We start from the raw sequence: 15,184 nt of genomic DNA, 5'->3' as shown, positions 1-15,184 counted from the left end.
AATTGATATTTTGTTGTGCAACCCCTTTGACGGAAAATGATGACGGCTAGAACACCCCCTACTGGGTCTTTAACCTACTCTCTCTTTTTTGGCATGTTTACCTTTACTCTGACAGCAGAGAGGCAGACAGTAAACAGGAAAAGGAAAAGGGGAATTGACACGTGCCAGAGCAGTCTGTGTTTTAAATGTTTGGAATATGTCAGCGTTATTGCTGTACGACAAAACATCTAATGAATCTTAAACGGGTGCCCTCGCCATATGGCTTCATAAACCACTCAGGAAGCTGTTTAGAAATGTAGGCCAAACAATACGGGACATACCACTGAAGGTGCTGGCGAAGGGGAAGCTGGGGTCATGTGGAACTCTTCCTCTTCCATTTTCCACATTTAGAGGGTCCATTGTGAACACGTGCTGGGGAAGGAAGACACTCAGTTAGTGTTTAATTCCTTAAGTATAGCTGATATAATGTATCAGTGTTTATTTTTTCTGATTCTGAGGAAAAGCTCAGCAGGTATGTCTCCATAGCAGAGCAAATTGGATCTTGTATAAAGGGTTAATTTTTTAATAACTGAAAGGCCATTGTTCTTCCCCTCTGTTCCATTGTCGACACAAATAAAAGAGACCATGGGCTGGTTTTAGTTTCACCGGGTGTTACATTTATTTGTCCTTTCAGCGAACCCGGCGACTGTCTGAGACCGACGGCGCTGTCTGAGATAAGAGGAAATGCAGGATCAGAGCAGTTGCCAGGGTTCAGAGAAATTTCCCACCCTGTTCCCAGTGCAGATTATTCCTCAGAGCTGTGGATTTCGAAGAGCCAGGAGGGTAATAAGTGTGTGTGTGTGTGTGTGTGTGTGTGTGTGTGGGGGGGGAGTCCGTAAAACACTTATTAAATCGACTTAAAATACAAACTTTGTCAACAATTTAAAAAAAGTGCTTCAATCCTGAGATCATAAATCTCAGTCAACACATACTCTGCAGGGAAAAAACAAGCAAAAATATACAGCCAAATTCATGACATGTAAATATAAACAGTTTTTTGAGTCTGTGGCCAGATGATAGACTGAACCGTACACCATGTTCATTCAAACCTTTCCTATTTCATTTATTTTCATAACAGCAGCATATCTTGCTGCACAGCAACTGCTGTTTTCAGCACCACCAACAATAGTCTGAAACAAGGCGACAAGAGTCTGCAGCCACATCAGCTCCTTCACTCACTCCAAAAACAGTCTGTGCTGGAAAAATGTAGGAAGTATGAATGTGACATCACTCTATATTGCATGTTGGGACAATGGCTGAACTTTGTGATGAAATCAAGTTGTTATCTGACCCACTACAGATTTACTGCTTACCTTTGTTTTGTTTGGCTAAAAAGTCTGTTAATTCAGTCAAAATCAAAGCCTGTCTCCAAAAAGGCAGAAGCAAAGCATCGTGTGTGCACCGTGACAACACCCCAAGGTATCTGATGGAGCACATTTGATGCAAATGACCTGGGGTTTGATGGGATTTTGGGGGTTTCATGACATGCTGAAAATGAGCCACACTTACATAGCTGTCACTTACCTTTCTGTGCTTTTGTCAAAATTAAAGCTAAACACAGGTAAAGTGATTCCCCCCCCCCAACCTGGCAGTATAATTTGAGTATGCTGAATAGAAATGGATGGAGACATGATTTTACAGGTTCGTCCTTCAGTGCGTCCAGGTGAAGAATATATTTTAGGTTTTATAATCCAGTTCTTGCCTGCCAAGTTAACATAAATTCACATTCCCCGCTGACGTCCATTTTACGTGAAACTGCATTTAAATTCTACTTTTCTTACTCTGGCAGAGCGGAGTAAGGAAGCAATTAAAAAAGCCTCACACAGAAGGCTTCTTTGTCCTTTACCCTTTTGTAAAGTTCACCTGACAAATACTGGCCATACTGTATCTTTGGATTGTGTGATGTGTCCACTTAAAAAAGGGTCATTGTGGACAAAAGGCCTTGTGTTTTTCTGTCTTTGAATTTCCACTTCAGTGACACCAGTGTACCAGTCTGTGTTTGCCAGAGACGCCTGCATGTGATCAATTCCAAATGCAGTCAACTTCCAGGGAAAAAAAGGGGAATAGAAGGTGACAAGAGCAGCAGTAGGACCTCTGGTTTAATGCAAGTGCATGTTACTGATTTAAGTGTCCTTACAGTGAACTTTGTCCGTCTCAGTCTTTGTTCCTGTAATAAACAATGGAGCATTGTTACAAGGTGGGCGAGGCTTTGACTGAGCAGAGATCACAGGGGAGATGATGACATTGAAGTAGGCTTGATAAAAATACTGTAAGAAACACAGTGGACAGCAAATACGCCCACACACAGTGTGTCACCCGGGCAGTAATAAGTGCCAAATATCACGGACACGTCAAATTTCTTCACACTTCAAATTTAATGCACAAACTTTTTCATTTAATCTACATGTAGATTTTTGGTTTGAATGACTTTTAAAGGTGTTGAAGGGCAGGCATATGCACAGAATTCACACTTCATCAGTTTTTTAGATTACGAGGAGAAGTTAAAAGTAATCTGATTCATGTCTTGCCCTGTATGAGAATAGAACTCTTTAATTCTTCCAGTACTACACAAGCGGGATTTATGAGGGCTTCATTTGTCATTTTGACCAGATTTTATCCACACCGTGACAATTTTTATTCAAAAACTTTCATATGTCAATAACTTTATAGCAAAAGAGCAGAACCTTTTGTGTAAATGTATTGTTTAATTAGTTCATTATGTCATACAGTAAACCCTTTCCTCCACCACTTTGACTCTTTCTGTGTTGCATTTTTTCTCATTTCCAGCTGCTTTCTGCTCTTCGTCTCCTCTCATGCATGCACAGGTCGTTTAGCTCATTCATTAGTCATCCTTATCCTTTCGGCACCTCTTCACTCACATGTGTGCACATATGTGTGTGTGTGTGTGTTTGAGTGTGCGTGTGTGTTTTGCATTTCTATATGCAGTCTTTCCGCTGTGCACTTGTGCAGCAAATACGAGTCGGTGCGGCTTTCGGGGTGTTTGCATGTGTGCGTCTGTGTTATCTCATTGTGATCCAAAGGAATGGCGCAGCTGCCTGTTCAGCTGATTAGACTGTCAGAGTCACTTTGCCCATACTTTGCCAAAACAAATACACAGAAGTGCCGTGATACAGGGAGAGAGAAACATCCAGGCCACTTTACACACAGCTGTGCCAAGCAAAACACATCGGACCCCCGCTACAAGACCAGCAAGACAAGTGACTACTGACACAGGCACACACTTCCATTTGTGTAATTTAACATGCGGAAAACTTCATTTATTTAGTTTATTCATTAACCTCCATCCAGCGGATTATTTAACCTTTAAATTAAAACTAATACTGAAAACAATGTTCACCCTTAATCAGCGGACTAAAAGAGAGACTACAGATTCAATGTTAAAGACTGACCCACCTTCTTATAAATGAGGTGCTGGGATTCACAAGACAGTGAACACAACTTTGCTATTAGCAGTATATCCAGGTGTTTTCTGTTCCAGCTGTTTTGGTGGTTTGACCACTTAGGGGGCTAATATTTTGTGAGTAATGTTAGCAGTAATATGGATATGTGCGTTTTCATTGCTGACAGCAACTACAGTAAACCAGAATTCAATGAATGACAAAGTTGCATTCATAAATATAGGGCCCGACTTGTCTAGTAAAAACAACTCTATTGCTCTTATTGTTGGGAATGTGAAACCAACTACTGGTTACAACCAAGGGGCAACGTCTGAAGCTGAAAAATGAAGTGTTGAAATAAGCGCAGTTCCTCTACTTGCCATTTGAGGCTGGCTCCAAAACCCCCATAAACTCACATGTTAAGATGTCCAACTTTCAGCATTAAAAAGGATCGTTACAGCCTGCCTTAAACAAAAGGTCTGTACTACTGGATTTGGTCATTTCTTCATATAGTATAGATCTCTGTATCTTCCAGTGCATACACAGGTCGCTTAGCTCCTTCTGTTCTGTGGCTTCAGTGGTTATGAGAGTTTCTGCCTTTGTAATGACTCTGAAATGGGTGACATTTTTCTGTGATGCAATCATTGACAAGTGTCTCAATTAGCATCTCACAGGCTTCAACACTACTTAAAGTGATTAAACTGGACCTGTTCACGGTGTTTGTGTGCTGTTGAAACCTTTTGGAGGATTTTAATTTTGATTCAACTTCTAGGTTGGTGACTGCATCTACACTGTTACTTATCATTTAACTTTTACAAGACATTTCAGACTGAACGCCTTCAACCTCCCATATTTTTACAATCCTTTCTTTGTCAGGTTGACGACACAAATGGGTGTGTTTTCTCCACCAGTTAAATGAATGGATAGTGTCTCTTTGGGATTTTTCATTCTGATCCTAATCCTAAGAATAAAATAATAGGCTGCATGCAAAAATAACAGACAGGAACAAAAATTTGACTTTCAGTTTGAATTAGATCATCTGTCCCATTAAGATAAACAAAGGAAAAAAAAATCCCATTTTGTCCTTGATTGTTATAAATGTTTTGAAGAAGTGACGCCACATTAAAACATAAAATCATCTGTCCTGGACATTGAATCATCAAGTTTATTTGACTTGTCCGGGGTTTATTATTTAACATCAGATAAAATTTTGCGACACGGAGCTGTATAAAACACTTAACGTCTAAAAGTGTTTGGTCTCGCTTCAAACATCTTGGACAACTAGCAGACCTCATGTGACACCATGTTGTACTTGGCTATGTCCCCTCTGTCCAGTCAAATAATGACTGGGCTTCCTCTCTCACTATTCAACTCTCCCTCTGGGGGAAGTAAGCATGGGAATCACACTCTCCCATTTCATCTTTTGTTGCCTTTCATTCCTCTTCTGTTTTCGAATTTATCTTTTCTGGTTTTATTTGCTTTTGAAAATTACTGAATATTCGTCAGCCAAAGAGAAACAGTCTGAGAATGGAGGGAGATTAGAAGACAAGCGGGGAAGATAAAGCAAAAAAAAAAATAAAGACACAAGGATAGACGGAACGAGAGCTATTGTCTACAATTATAGCAATTATTACAGTTAAAGTTGATGTAAACTACCAATTAAAATGAGACAAATGGGGCAAAATGAGCAGAAAAAGCACAGGCAGTAAATTTAGCTTTCACTTAAAGAGCTCTAGTGAAGAGTCTGATCCAAAGGCAACACACATGAGAAGACTAGAACAGGTGATTTACAAGGAATCAATTTTTCATCATGCTTTCAAGCTTTTTAGTTCACTTGCAGTGCTGTTACACTGACAGGCATTTACTATTTTTCCCAACGGACATGAAAAATAACTCTTTTTAGGCCATGATGGCGAGCGGAAATGATTTAGCAAATTCCTTACTAAGCAAGTTTATTTTTTTAAGCTCCACAAAACACAAATCTTAAGTAAAAGTCAGCTTTAACTGAAAAATGGACCTTCAGGATCAATGAAGCTTGCTTTAACTCCCTGTATCTGCACATATACATTGAACTTTTTTATGTTTGAATGTTTGCTTGTGTTTCTGTCTCCCTGTCCACATATTTATGTTTTAGCTGGTGTTATTTGTTTTGATGGCTTCTATGTGTGCGTATAAGTGTGTGCCCGTGTCTGTGTGTGTGTGTGGTCTTGTATCTTTATGTCGTCACTGTAACATGTTGGTTTATTTTCACATCTATGACGCTGCCCAGGCAAGCTGTGTCACTCACCGGGGGGGACTTCAGTTTATGTTAGTCTTTAAGTGTGGGGGAGTAAGGGAGAGAGAGAAGGGGGAGACAAAGACACACAGACCTGAGACAAAAATTAGAGGTTCATTTAATGGGGATTATGATGCTCTTAACTGATGATAATTCACTAAATCATGGGTCATTTTTCTGAAGCAAGGAACGCGACACACGAGTTCTTCTTGAATGGCCCGATGAAACTTAATCTCATTGCACATGAGCATTAAAAATGCTTTTAGTGGTTTTTAAATGTTGTCTAAGACACGCCTGACCTCCAAGAAATATGAACATTACTGACACGGCCAATCATGAGGTTACACTGGTGGGATCGTTGACCAGAATGTTTCCAAATCCAATTCTTTGTTTTCATCTTTGAATAAAAGTATGAAATACAGTTGGGCTTGGCTAACACCAAAAGGCAATAACAGCATGTCCAATACTAATAGATTTAGTCAAAACACTGTCTGACAGTGCATTTTATTCCACTGAGAGCCAGCTGTTGTAAAATGAATCAAATATTTTCTCACAACATGTTGAAATTTTTGCGTAAAACATTGTTGACAGTCAGGCAACAAAGTGGCACCAAGAAAAAGAGAAGGGGGAGAGAATGGGGTGCCACTGGAGCGATAGAAAGAGTATGTATGTGCCCCCTAACTGAGATGAAACACCTATGAGGTCAAAGGTCATCCCACCCAGAGTCCAGGAACTGAGAGCCTGCCGCCTCAGTTCCTGGGAGAGGTCAAGCACTCAAATGGGTGTGTTTTCTCCACCAGTTTACAATTGGTTATATAAATGGACAGGCTCTCTTTGGTGCTGTCCATTCAGCCGGACTCGCTGACTACCTGACAGGAAACACTTGTAGTCTGAGTGGTGGTTTTAGACAGACACGCAAGCTGGAGAGCAGCTGGCGTCATGATATATTTTAGGAGAGAAGAAGTGATTTGTTTTTTGACATCCATACGACTGTTGCAGGCTGTTCCGCTCATTAAATACACACCTGGGCAGACACACATACGTGTGCAAACACAACTATCCTATCACAAAGTGCATCCCGTGGGGCAAATAAAACAGAAGGAGCAATGATTGCAAAGACAGGTGCACCACCTTCATCATCTTAAACTGGATAGCAACAGATGATTCAATGCACTTTAACAAAAAAAATGACACCTACAGTCCCTGTAGTTTCGTAACTGGCTATCTGAATCATTCCTGCAGGAAAAAAAACCCATAACCGCTTACTAAGAAGTGCTGAGTTCAAGTGTGTTGCTTAGTTGCACTGGGGGCAGAAACTCCTGCACTTCCCAGGAGGCTGCAGTATAAAACATGTGGCCTACATTTCTGCTCTGCTCCCAAATGCATCGCAACCCTTAACAAGGATTCTGCTGAACTGTTTCTACCTCCAGTGTTTGTTTCCCCAGTTTTGAGCCACGCAGACCACAGTATATTGTCTCTGAGCTAAATTATTTAACATGAACAGAGAAATATGTATTCCATTTTCCATGATGTGCCATAAAACCCAGAGTTCAAAAACCACACTCGGGATGACAGATCAGGGGGGAGGAAGAAAATGACACCGCTAAGGAGAACACACGCTGTGTCAAGCACCTAAATCCATAACAGAAAAGGAAAAATGCACTTCCTGTGCTTTATATGCACACACAAGCCACACACACAAATCAACACACATTCTACAAGGTTGGCACTCTCCCATCCCACTGTCTCATTTCCCTAACAGAGCGCTTTGCCAACATCCACCTCCCCCCTTCCCTAAAGACTGACCCTCTCCTGCTGGGCCCTACAGGGCAGCACACTGGGCAAGGATCTGTTCAAGTGCCGTTAAAGAGAGTCTGTCTTAATAGCTCCATTCATACATTCTTGTCCTTTAAGTGGCTCCAAGTCTGAGAGTCTGCAGAGGTTTCCACTCAGCTGAGCATCTGAGAGCCAGCCTGTGCATTTGAAAAGATGTATAGAGGGTTTAATGCTGCGGCTGAGTGGCCTGCAGAAAAACTCATGGTAGAGCTGCCTGTAGAGAATTAACATTGAACCTCAGGGATCTGTGCACAGACCCCAGTCAGTCTGAACTGTGTTTTTCTGAAAAGCCACATTGGCACCAACCCCATTTGCTCCATTAGACTGATTTCCTCCACAGCTTTGAGGCCACCCAGTCGTTCCTTGTATCATCTCATACATATACACTATTTCTTTTGTATGGTGCCATGCTTTTCTACTGAGAAGTAGTAAGGCCACCTACCTTTCATTATCATGTCAACTGTAAATTTTTGATTAACTGGCCTTTAGTCAGTGTTCATTTACTTAGTATTGACAAATTAATTTCAAATGAACATTTTAAGAGTCACTGGACAATATGTTTGATGACCAATGGAAAAGTGTGCAGAAAGTAACACCCATCTTTTTGAACTCTCTTACTATTTGGCTTGGTGGTTTGATTGTATATTACTGTCTTTCAGCAGTCTCAAAATATACATCATCGACAGTCATTTCCAGGAAAATTCAGGCCAATTGTATCTTTATATGTCCGACTTAAGCCTTGATTATACTTTCTGTACTTGTGAGTCTGCTGGGGTCTTCTTGGGTCCAAATGATATAAATTTCATCATCACACGGTGCGCAAAATGGTTGGTGGACCTCCACATGCCTGCCAATTTTTGTGTGGCCACAGACTCGTCCACTGAGGCTTTACATTTCATTGCAACAGCTACGTATGCACCCCAGGCAGAAGACTTTTAGTGGACGTCAAAGAAAACGTAAAAAGTAGAGCTGAAATGTAGGTCAGTGTAATGAAATATATTGATCCATGCCCGCTGCATGTGCATATAAACAAATTAGCGATCAGTAAAGTGTTTTTGTATGTGTATTTTAAAAAGAGAGAGAAGCAATAAAAGTTCTCAGCGTAACCTGCCAGAGTGCGTTACAGCATTCAGTGCTGTGATTGGTCAGTTATGTGGAGGTGAGAAGTCAGGCTCTTATTAAATTGTGATGTGAAATATATATTCAGAGTTTCTAAAGTTGCAGCTCAAACTGCTAATAACTACACAGTGCATAAAAAGCATGTATAATTTACAGTTCCCAAAAATGCAGAGTGAGTGCAGTTCACACTAAAATAGGAGTTTCCCACAACCGTGACAGCTGCACACCACAGAGCTTTCATCAGCAACCCCAGCTGATATATGTGTTTGCATGTCTGTGTTTTGAGGGGTTTGTGGCTGTATTTAGGTAACTGATTGTCAGTGCATGTTTTTCTATTTTCTGCTGAATGGTGGATGCAGTCAGATAATCAGCTGCCCAAGACAATCTGCAGATGTCCAGAGTTCTATAAGAAGCAGTAGCAGCCCACAGCCACCACCACCACCCGCAGCCCATCTTAAACCCTTCTTACCTCTCCTCTGTGCCCGACATAGATGAAGGCACACATGGGCTGGAAGGCACCAGTGCCACAAGCCAGGAGGTGCGTACGATTGTAGGGCTGCAGCAGGCGAACAAAGTTGGCACACTCTGTCTGCAAAGCACACAAACACACAGTCAGGTTAAAAATCTGTATTTCAAATATGTTAACAAACTGCAGACAAGCTGAGGGTACCAAAGAGAAACCAACAAGCTTATTGATACCAAATGTTGTCCTGAGCCCTGAGAAAGATGAAATGTGATAGCCTCCATCCAGGAGTGGTATCTGTGATTTTTGGATGTTCGCCAAAGCGATGATAAAGAAGGAAATTCATCATATTCAGGTCAAAGGAACTCATGAAACCCAAGAAAATCCTGGGAGCCCGTGTTAAAATGTGGTAGATAATTCTGGTGGTTTGGTATAAAACGTTTGCGGTTATGTAGAGGATAAGATGAAGAGTTCAGCAATAAATCTAAATTCAACTTTTGACAACAGCAACAAGAAAGAGAAGAGAAAAAATATAGAATCAGGAAGAGATCAAATCGGAAAGGAAGACTAGAAGCTGCTCCTGCTTTATCAGGCAGTCTGTAACTGAAGGAAATTCAGAAGAAATTCAAGTTAAAGGTCCTAAAAACAGAGATTGGTGACACATGACAGGAACAATAGAAGTAGTGACTAAGGAAATGAGTATTAAGACCTTTTTATGATACACAGAGTTGCAGAGGAAGCAGAGGGCATGACTACTTCCTCTTTCCTTTGTGTAACAAAGCAGCAGACAAAACGGGTGTCAGCCTGAGGAAAGAAAGGATCGGGCAGCGATCACTCGCAGGTCAAAGTCATCTGCACAATCAGTGCCTAAAGTGTGTGTGTGTGTGTGTCTGTGTCTGCATAAGCGTGCTTGACTGAGAGTTAGATACTAGAGTGTTGGTGAAGGTTTTTGTGTGTTGTGTGTCTATCTGCGTGTGCCATCTTGATCTCCACATGTGTGCATTTGCTAGTCTTTGTGTTTTTACAAGTGCATGTGTCGAGTAAATCTGCCATGCTGTGCATTTGGCCCCTGTCCCTCTCGATGCTGCAGTTGGACCTGAAACCGCCTCTGATCGTTTCCCCGAGTGCTTCGTTGCAGACCTGATGTAAACCATGTCACTGCAATAAGAGAAACAGTTTACATCATTATATTACTCTCCTCCACTGGATAATTTCTGTGTTTCAAACAAAACCAGGCAAGTGAAAAACAGAAAACGCATTTATATTAAAAATGTTTTCAGCAAATCTAAATGTACTACTGGTTTTTCGATGTACAAGCGTCTAGATTTCAAACATTCTGTTTCCAGTGAGGATGATGGGATATCATTGAGCCAGTTTGGCATAGCTTTTAAAGGTTTTCGGACACCGCGTCCCCTCAGTTATTTATCCTAAATTAGTGTTGTTTTACTTGCTTATAATTTATCTCCAGCCTGTTGGAATCGTCTTCTAAAGGGACAAAATTAAGACGTAAATTTAATTTTGTGGTTGTAAGAAGACAAACAGCACAGCCCACGTAGCCTATTGGAAATGAGTAGAAACCTTCCCCTCCTGCGTTTCTGTGCTTGTACTCGGGCAGTCATCTGAAGATCTGTGTGGCCCTGAGAAAAGAGCGAATTGAAATGTTGAAAAGAGGAAATATGTCTCTCCCACTCTGGGACGTTTGGTTTCACAGTTCTGTGTGGGCTTACTGGGATTAAGTGGCAATAAAGGGAGTGGTGTTTAACAGAAAATGAAGATGTTTGATTACTAAATCTGGTTTTGTCTCACTGGGAGATCTCGGGGAGTAGTCGTAACAACGGCCAGGGCTGAAATTTACCACATAAAAAGTCATGGTTAGGGCAAGATGGTGAAAACAAAAGCATGTAATGTGCTCGTATTAACCTTTAATTAACAAGAGAAGGTTGCCGCCCTCCAAAATGTGTTCTCAGCAACAGTGCTTCCACACTTAAAGATCTGAAATTACCCACAGAAACCACATTTGTGTAACCTGGTATTTGGAAAGAAGAATGTACAGCATTTTAGACAGTGACCTTTTAATCTTTTGCTCTGAGACAAAAGTATCATTAACATAAGCAAATAAGATCCCTGCCAAATCTCTGGCAGAGCTTTGCAATTTGCAGCACTAAACCTCTTTTCCCACTGAATAAGGTTATTAATTTGGATCATACAGGAGTAAAGCAGTTTACTTTCATTAATAGTACAAGATTTCAAAGTGACAGTGAAACATTTGCAGGGTGCTACTGGAAAGAGAAACCTTTTCTTAGTTTTATTTGACATCTACCTTCCTACTTGTAGTGTGCACAATATACTATATTTAACATATTTTGCTATATTTAACATATTTTTCAGTCAATTTGAAGTAAAAAAACAGAAGTTGAAGAAACAAAGAAAGGTGAATGGAGACCAACTATGTTTAAACTAACTAAAAGATAGAATTGCAATCAGAAATGTATCTCCTGGGCTTATTGTGGCATGTACTTTGCTATTATGTTTAATCCTGGAAGGTCAGTTATGCACTGTGTGGTCGTCCAGGGTTATTTTTTTGCCAATAATACCTCATTTTGGAAGAGGGGATCACATTTGAGGAGGACTGCTTGAAAGTTTGAGGCACCAGTGAGATGCTGATTGGAGAAATTTAATTTTGCAGTCACTGGTCCATTAATTACCCGTGTCCTTGGAACACAAAGCTACAGCTAACATGGAGCAAACCACAGAGAAAGCTCCAGCAGCAGCCAAATATGTTTGAGGATGACTGACCCGGGTAGGGAGAGGCAGGTTTGGACATGGAGAGCAGTTTCCAGTATAAACAGCCAATGTTCAACAGAAAGAAATCTGTTATTCTGTAATACTAACAGGAAGTGAGGACCAACACATTTGTACACACGCACACGCACGCACACACATGCACACAAATATGCGCATGTATAACGCTACAGTGAACAGGACCTCCTACATAAATACAGACACACAAAAACACTGTGCAGGCAGTTCAAAGCTGGACAGCTGAATGGTGTGTTCAAGTCTTTGGTCTCAGTTGCTGTTTGATCCTCAAAGAAACGACTTTTCTCGATTGAGCAATGAAAGCACTCAGTCAAGACACGAAACTCCTGTGTGGAGACCTTTGTGGCTTCTTGGAGAACTTAAAAGTCATTCTGAACAGTTACAGACATTTGGTGCATCTTATTGAGATTTATATTAACACAAACAATGAAACGCAATTTTGCAGAAGCTCCAATCTGGAGGCCAAAGGCTTTGATGTTATCATAGCTTGGGAGTCTGAGCGCATTATTTATCAAACGTTTATTTATTTTTTAAAACCCAGAATTCTTTATGCTTGGGATCTTGACATAATCAGGTCTTTCTACAAGAAATGTTGGAATACTGACACTATCAGGGCTGCCATTAAAGAAAAAAAGCAGAGCAGTGAGTGCACAATTGATTTTTGGAGCCTACATAAAGAATTCATGCTTCAAATATGCACGCTCAGATGTCAACTTTGCAATCCTAACACCCGTGTTCTTGATCTCAGTGATTTAATCCCTGGAAAGCTTTGTTTGTGCACCATAGGAACAACACTGTGACAATTCCTGGCAGCGATGAATTGATTTGATCATCAACCCAGCGGCAAGTGGAGGAAAATTTAAAACAAGACACTACATGTTTAGCAGAAGCTGCTGTCCGCCTCCCTTCCCTTCTGCCTGGTATTTATTTGTGTGAGCTGTGATTAATGGTGGTGAAGGCCATGAGGTTGTGATTCTGGGAGGAAACACTATCAGTAACAACATGTTTTAGGTGGTAGGCACGTGTCAGTAGAACAGTATGGAGACAGACTTTCATTAAGGAGATAAGATAAACACATTTATTTATTTCCACCGAGTTTCAGTGTCATGATGTCAGGATGTGGATGCTGAAGATATTCATTCTACTGCAATGTGCTGAGAAGGAAAACTGCATTTCATTGCTTTTTTTACTTTGTGTAACAAGGATTATTCCAAAGATTAAAATACATTCTCTATAAATTATGAACTGTATTTTTAACCTGATTTTCCTCAGTGTGATTGGACCTTTCTCCCTAAATCACCAAACAGCCACACACTAAAGTCCAAAGACCTTTCACCTTTCAACCTTTATCGCTTTCTGACAATAACCGTATAAGTTGTAACACATGCGCCTGTGTGTGTGTGTGTTCAGTGTGTATGTCTTTTGCTTTGTAGATTATATAGGACGCCGCAGTAATCCATCTCATTTGACACCAAAAAAAGCCCAGAAACACACAGTAAAGGAGATATGTGAAGGAATGCATAAAGGTGGCGGTGCAGTTTAACAAAAACTGTCAAATATCTCATTTATTTCCCGTGTAGGGAAACACACAATCAATACGGCTCCTTTGGTACCAGTAAGGTAAAGTTTCACACAGCTGGTTTTCAGACCTGTGTAATAATGGATCGTGACATCACTTCTCCACTAAAGAGAGTACAGTAGCGCACACACATCCAGCACCGTATGAGCGGCCTGTAGAGGAAACACCTAATAAAGGTGATATAAGACACCATGACACACCTGCCACTTCAAACACAGAGACTACACATACTTACAGACACACACATAATATCTAACCACTTCCAGATGGAGGGGCTGTCAAACTCCTTGCCATAAGCACAAAAGGGTACAAAAATTGCTGTGCTTTTATAACTCTTACACTATGTGTTCATTTTGGCGTGTGTTTGTGTGTTTGTGTGTGTCTGAGTGTGTGTGTTAACCAACAGTACCATTTGCTTCTCCAACTGGAACCAAATGCAACGATGTCTCATTAAATCAACCACACTCTAATAAACTTGCCTCCTTCCTTCCTCCAGTCCTTTCTTTCCTACTTCCTTACATCCTTCCTTCCAAAAAAGCACTGAGTTGATCTAAAGTTGCTTAGAACTTATGACATGATGCCATTTGGATAATAAGCTTTCTTGCTTGAAATAATCTTTTCTTTATTTCAATCAAATTCAGTTTGATATATTATTGTTAATTTCCTCTGTCATCATTTTTCTTTTGTATTTAAAGATGATTGTTAGCAGCTCATGTGTCCTGCTGCCAGTCAGATTTTTAAATCCAATAAACTTTGCCAGGATCAGCTCTGAAACCAGTTTATGACTTCTATCATCGTAACTTATGGATGGGGGAAAAGGCACGGTCAGGATCCTGTTTCTTGACTTTTCCAGTGCCTTTAATACCATCCGGCCCTGTATGCTTCAGGAAAAACTGAACAGGATGGAGGTGGACCCCTGCCTGGTGGCTTGGATCTCCGACTACCTCACCGACAGACCACAGTACGTCAGGCTGAAGGACATCACGTCTGACACAGTGGTCAGCAGCACAGGAGCACCACAGGGAACTGTGCTGTCCCCTCTTCTCTTCACCCTGTACACCTCTGACTTCTGCTACAACTCTGAATTATGCCACATTCAGAAGTTTGCAGACGACACAGCCATCATGGGGTGTATCTGGGATGATCAGGAAGAGGAGTACAGAAGTCTGGTGAGGAACTTTGTCGCATGGAGTCACACAAACCACCTGCAACTCAACACCTCAAAGACTAAGGAACTGGTTGTGGACTTCGGGAGGTCTAGAGCAGGTCCACTGCCGGTTCAGATAGAGGGGGAGGAGGTGGAGGTGGTCAACAAGTACAAGTACCTCGGGCTGTGGGTGGACAATAAACTGGACTGGTCATGCAACACAGAGCACCTGTATAAAAAAGCCCAAAGCCGACTGTACTTCCTCAGGAGGCTGAGGTCTTTTAACATCTGCAGGAAGCTCCTGAGGATGTTTTACCAGTCGGTGGTTGCTGGAGTACTTTTCTATGCTGTGGTGTGCTGGGGGAGCAGCACAGCAAAGAAGGACTCATCCAGGCTGGAGAAACTGATCAGGAGGGCTAGCTCTGTGGTCGGCATGAAGCTGGACACTCTGGTGACAGTGGCAGAGAAAAGGACATTAAAGAAACTGATGGACATTATGGACAATGCC

At 41.2% G+C, this 15,184-nt stretch overlaps 1 protein-coding gene across 2 annotated transcripts in view; it reads right to left on the bottom strand.

Annotated features, from left to right (window-relative positions):
• Positions 1–15,184, bottom strand: part of sema3g (semaphorin 3G) — a 72,481-nt gene that overhangs the window by 27,613 nt on the left and 29,684 nt on the right. For both annotated transcript variants that reach the window (XM_085442890.1, XM_085442891.1), the window contains exons 4-5: positions 9,137–9,256; positions 321–411 (exon numbers count right to left, since the gene is read on the bottom strand). In XM_085442890.1, the coding sequence (XP_085299016.1) occupies positions 321–411; positions 9,137–9,256 (211 nt within the window). The remainder of the gene's footprint in view (positions 1–320; positions 412–9,136; positions 9,257–15,184) is intronic.

Source organism: Copadichromis virginalis, linkage group LG20 (genome assembly GCF_057382275.1).
Source record: "Copadichromis virginalis isolate Kocher_CV1m ecotype Utaka linkage group LG20, C_Virginalis_male_GT1.1, whole genome shotgun sequence".
In the NCBI taxonomy this organism is placed as follows: Eukaryota; Metazoa; Chordata; class Actinopteri; order Cichliformes; family Cichlidae; genus Copadichromis; species Copadichromis virginalis.
This window is presented reverse-complemented; position numbering and strand designations above follow the sequence as displayed.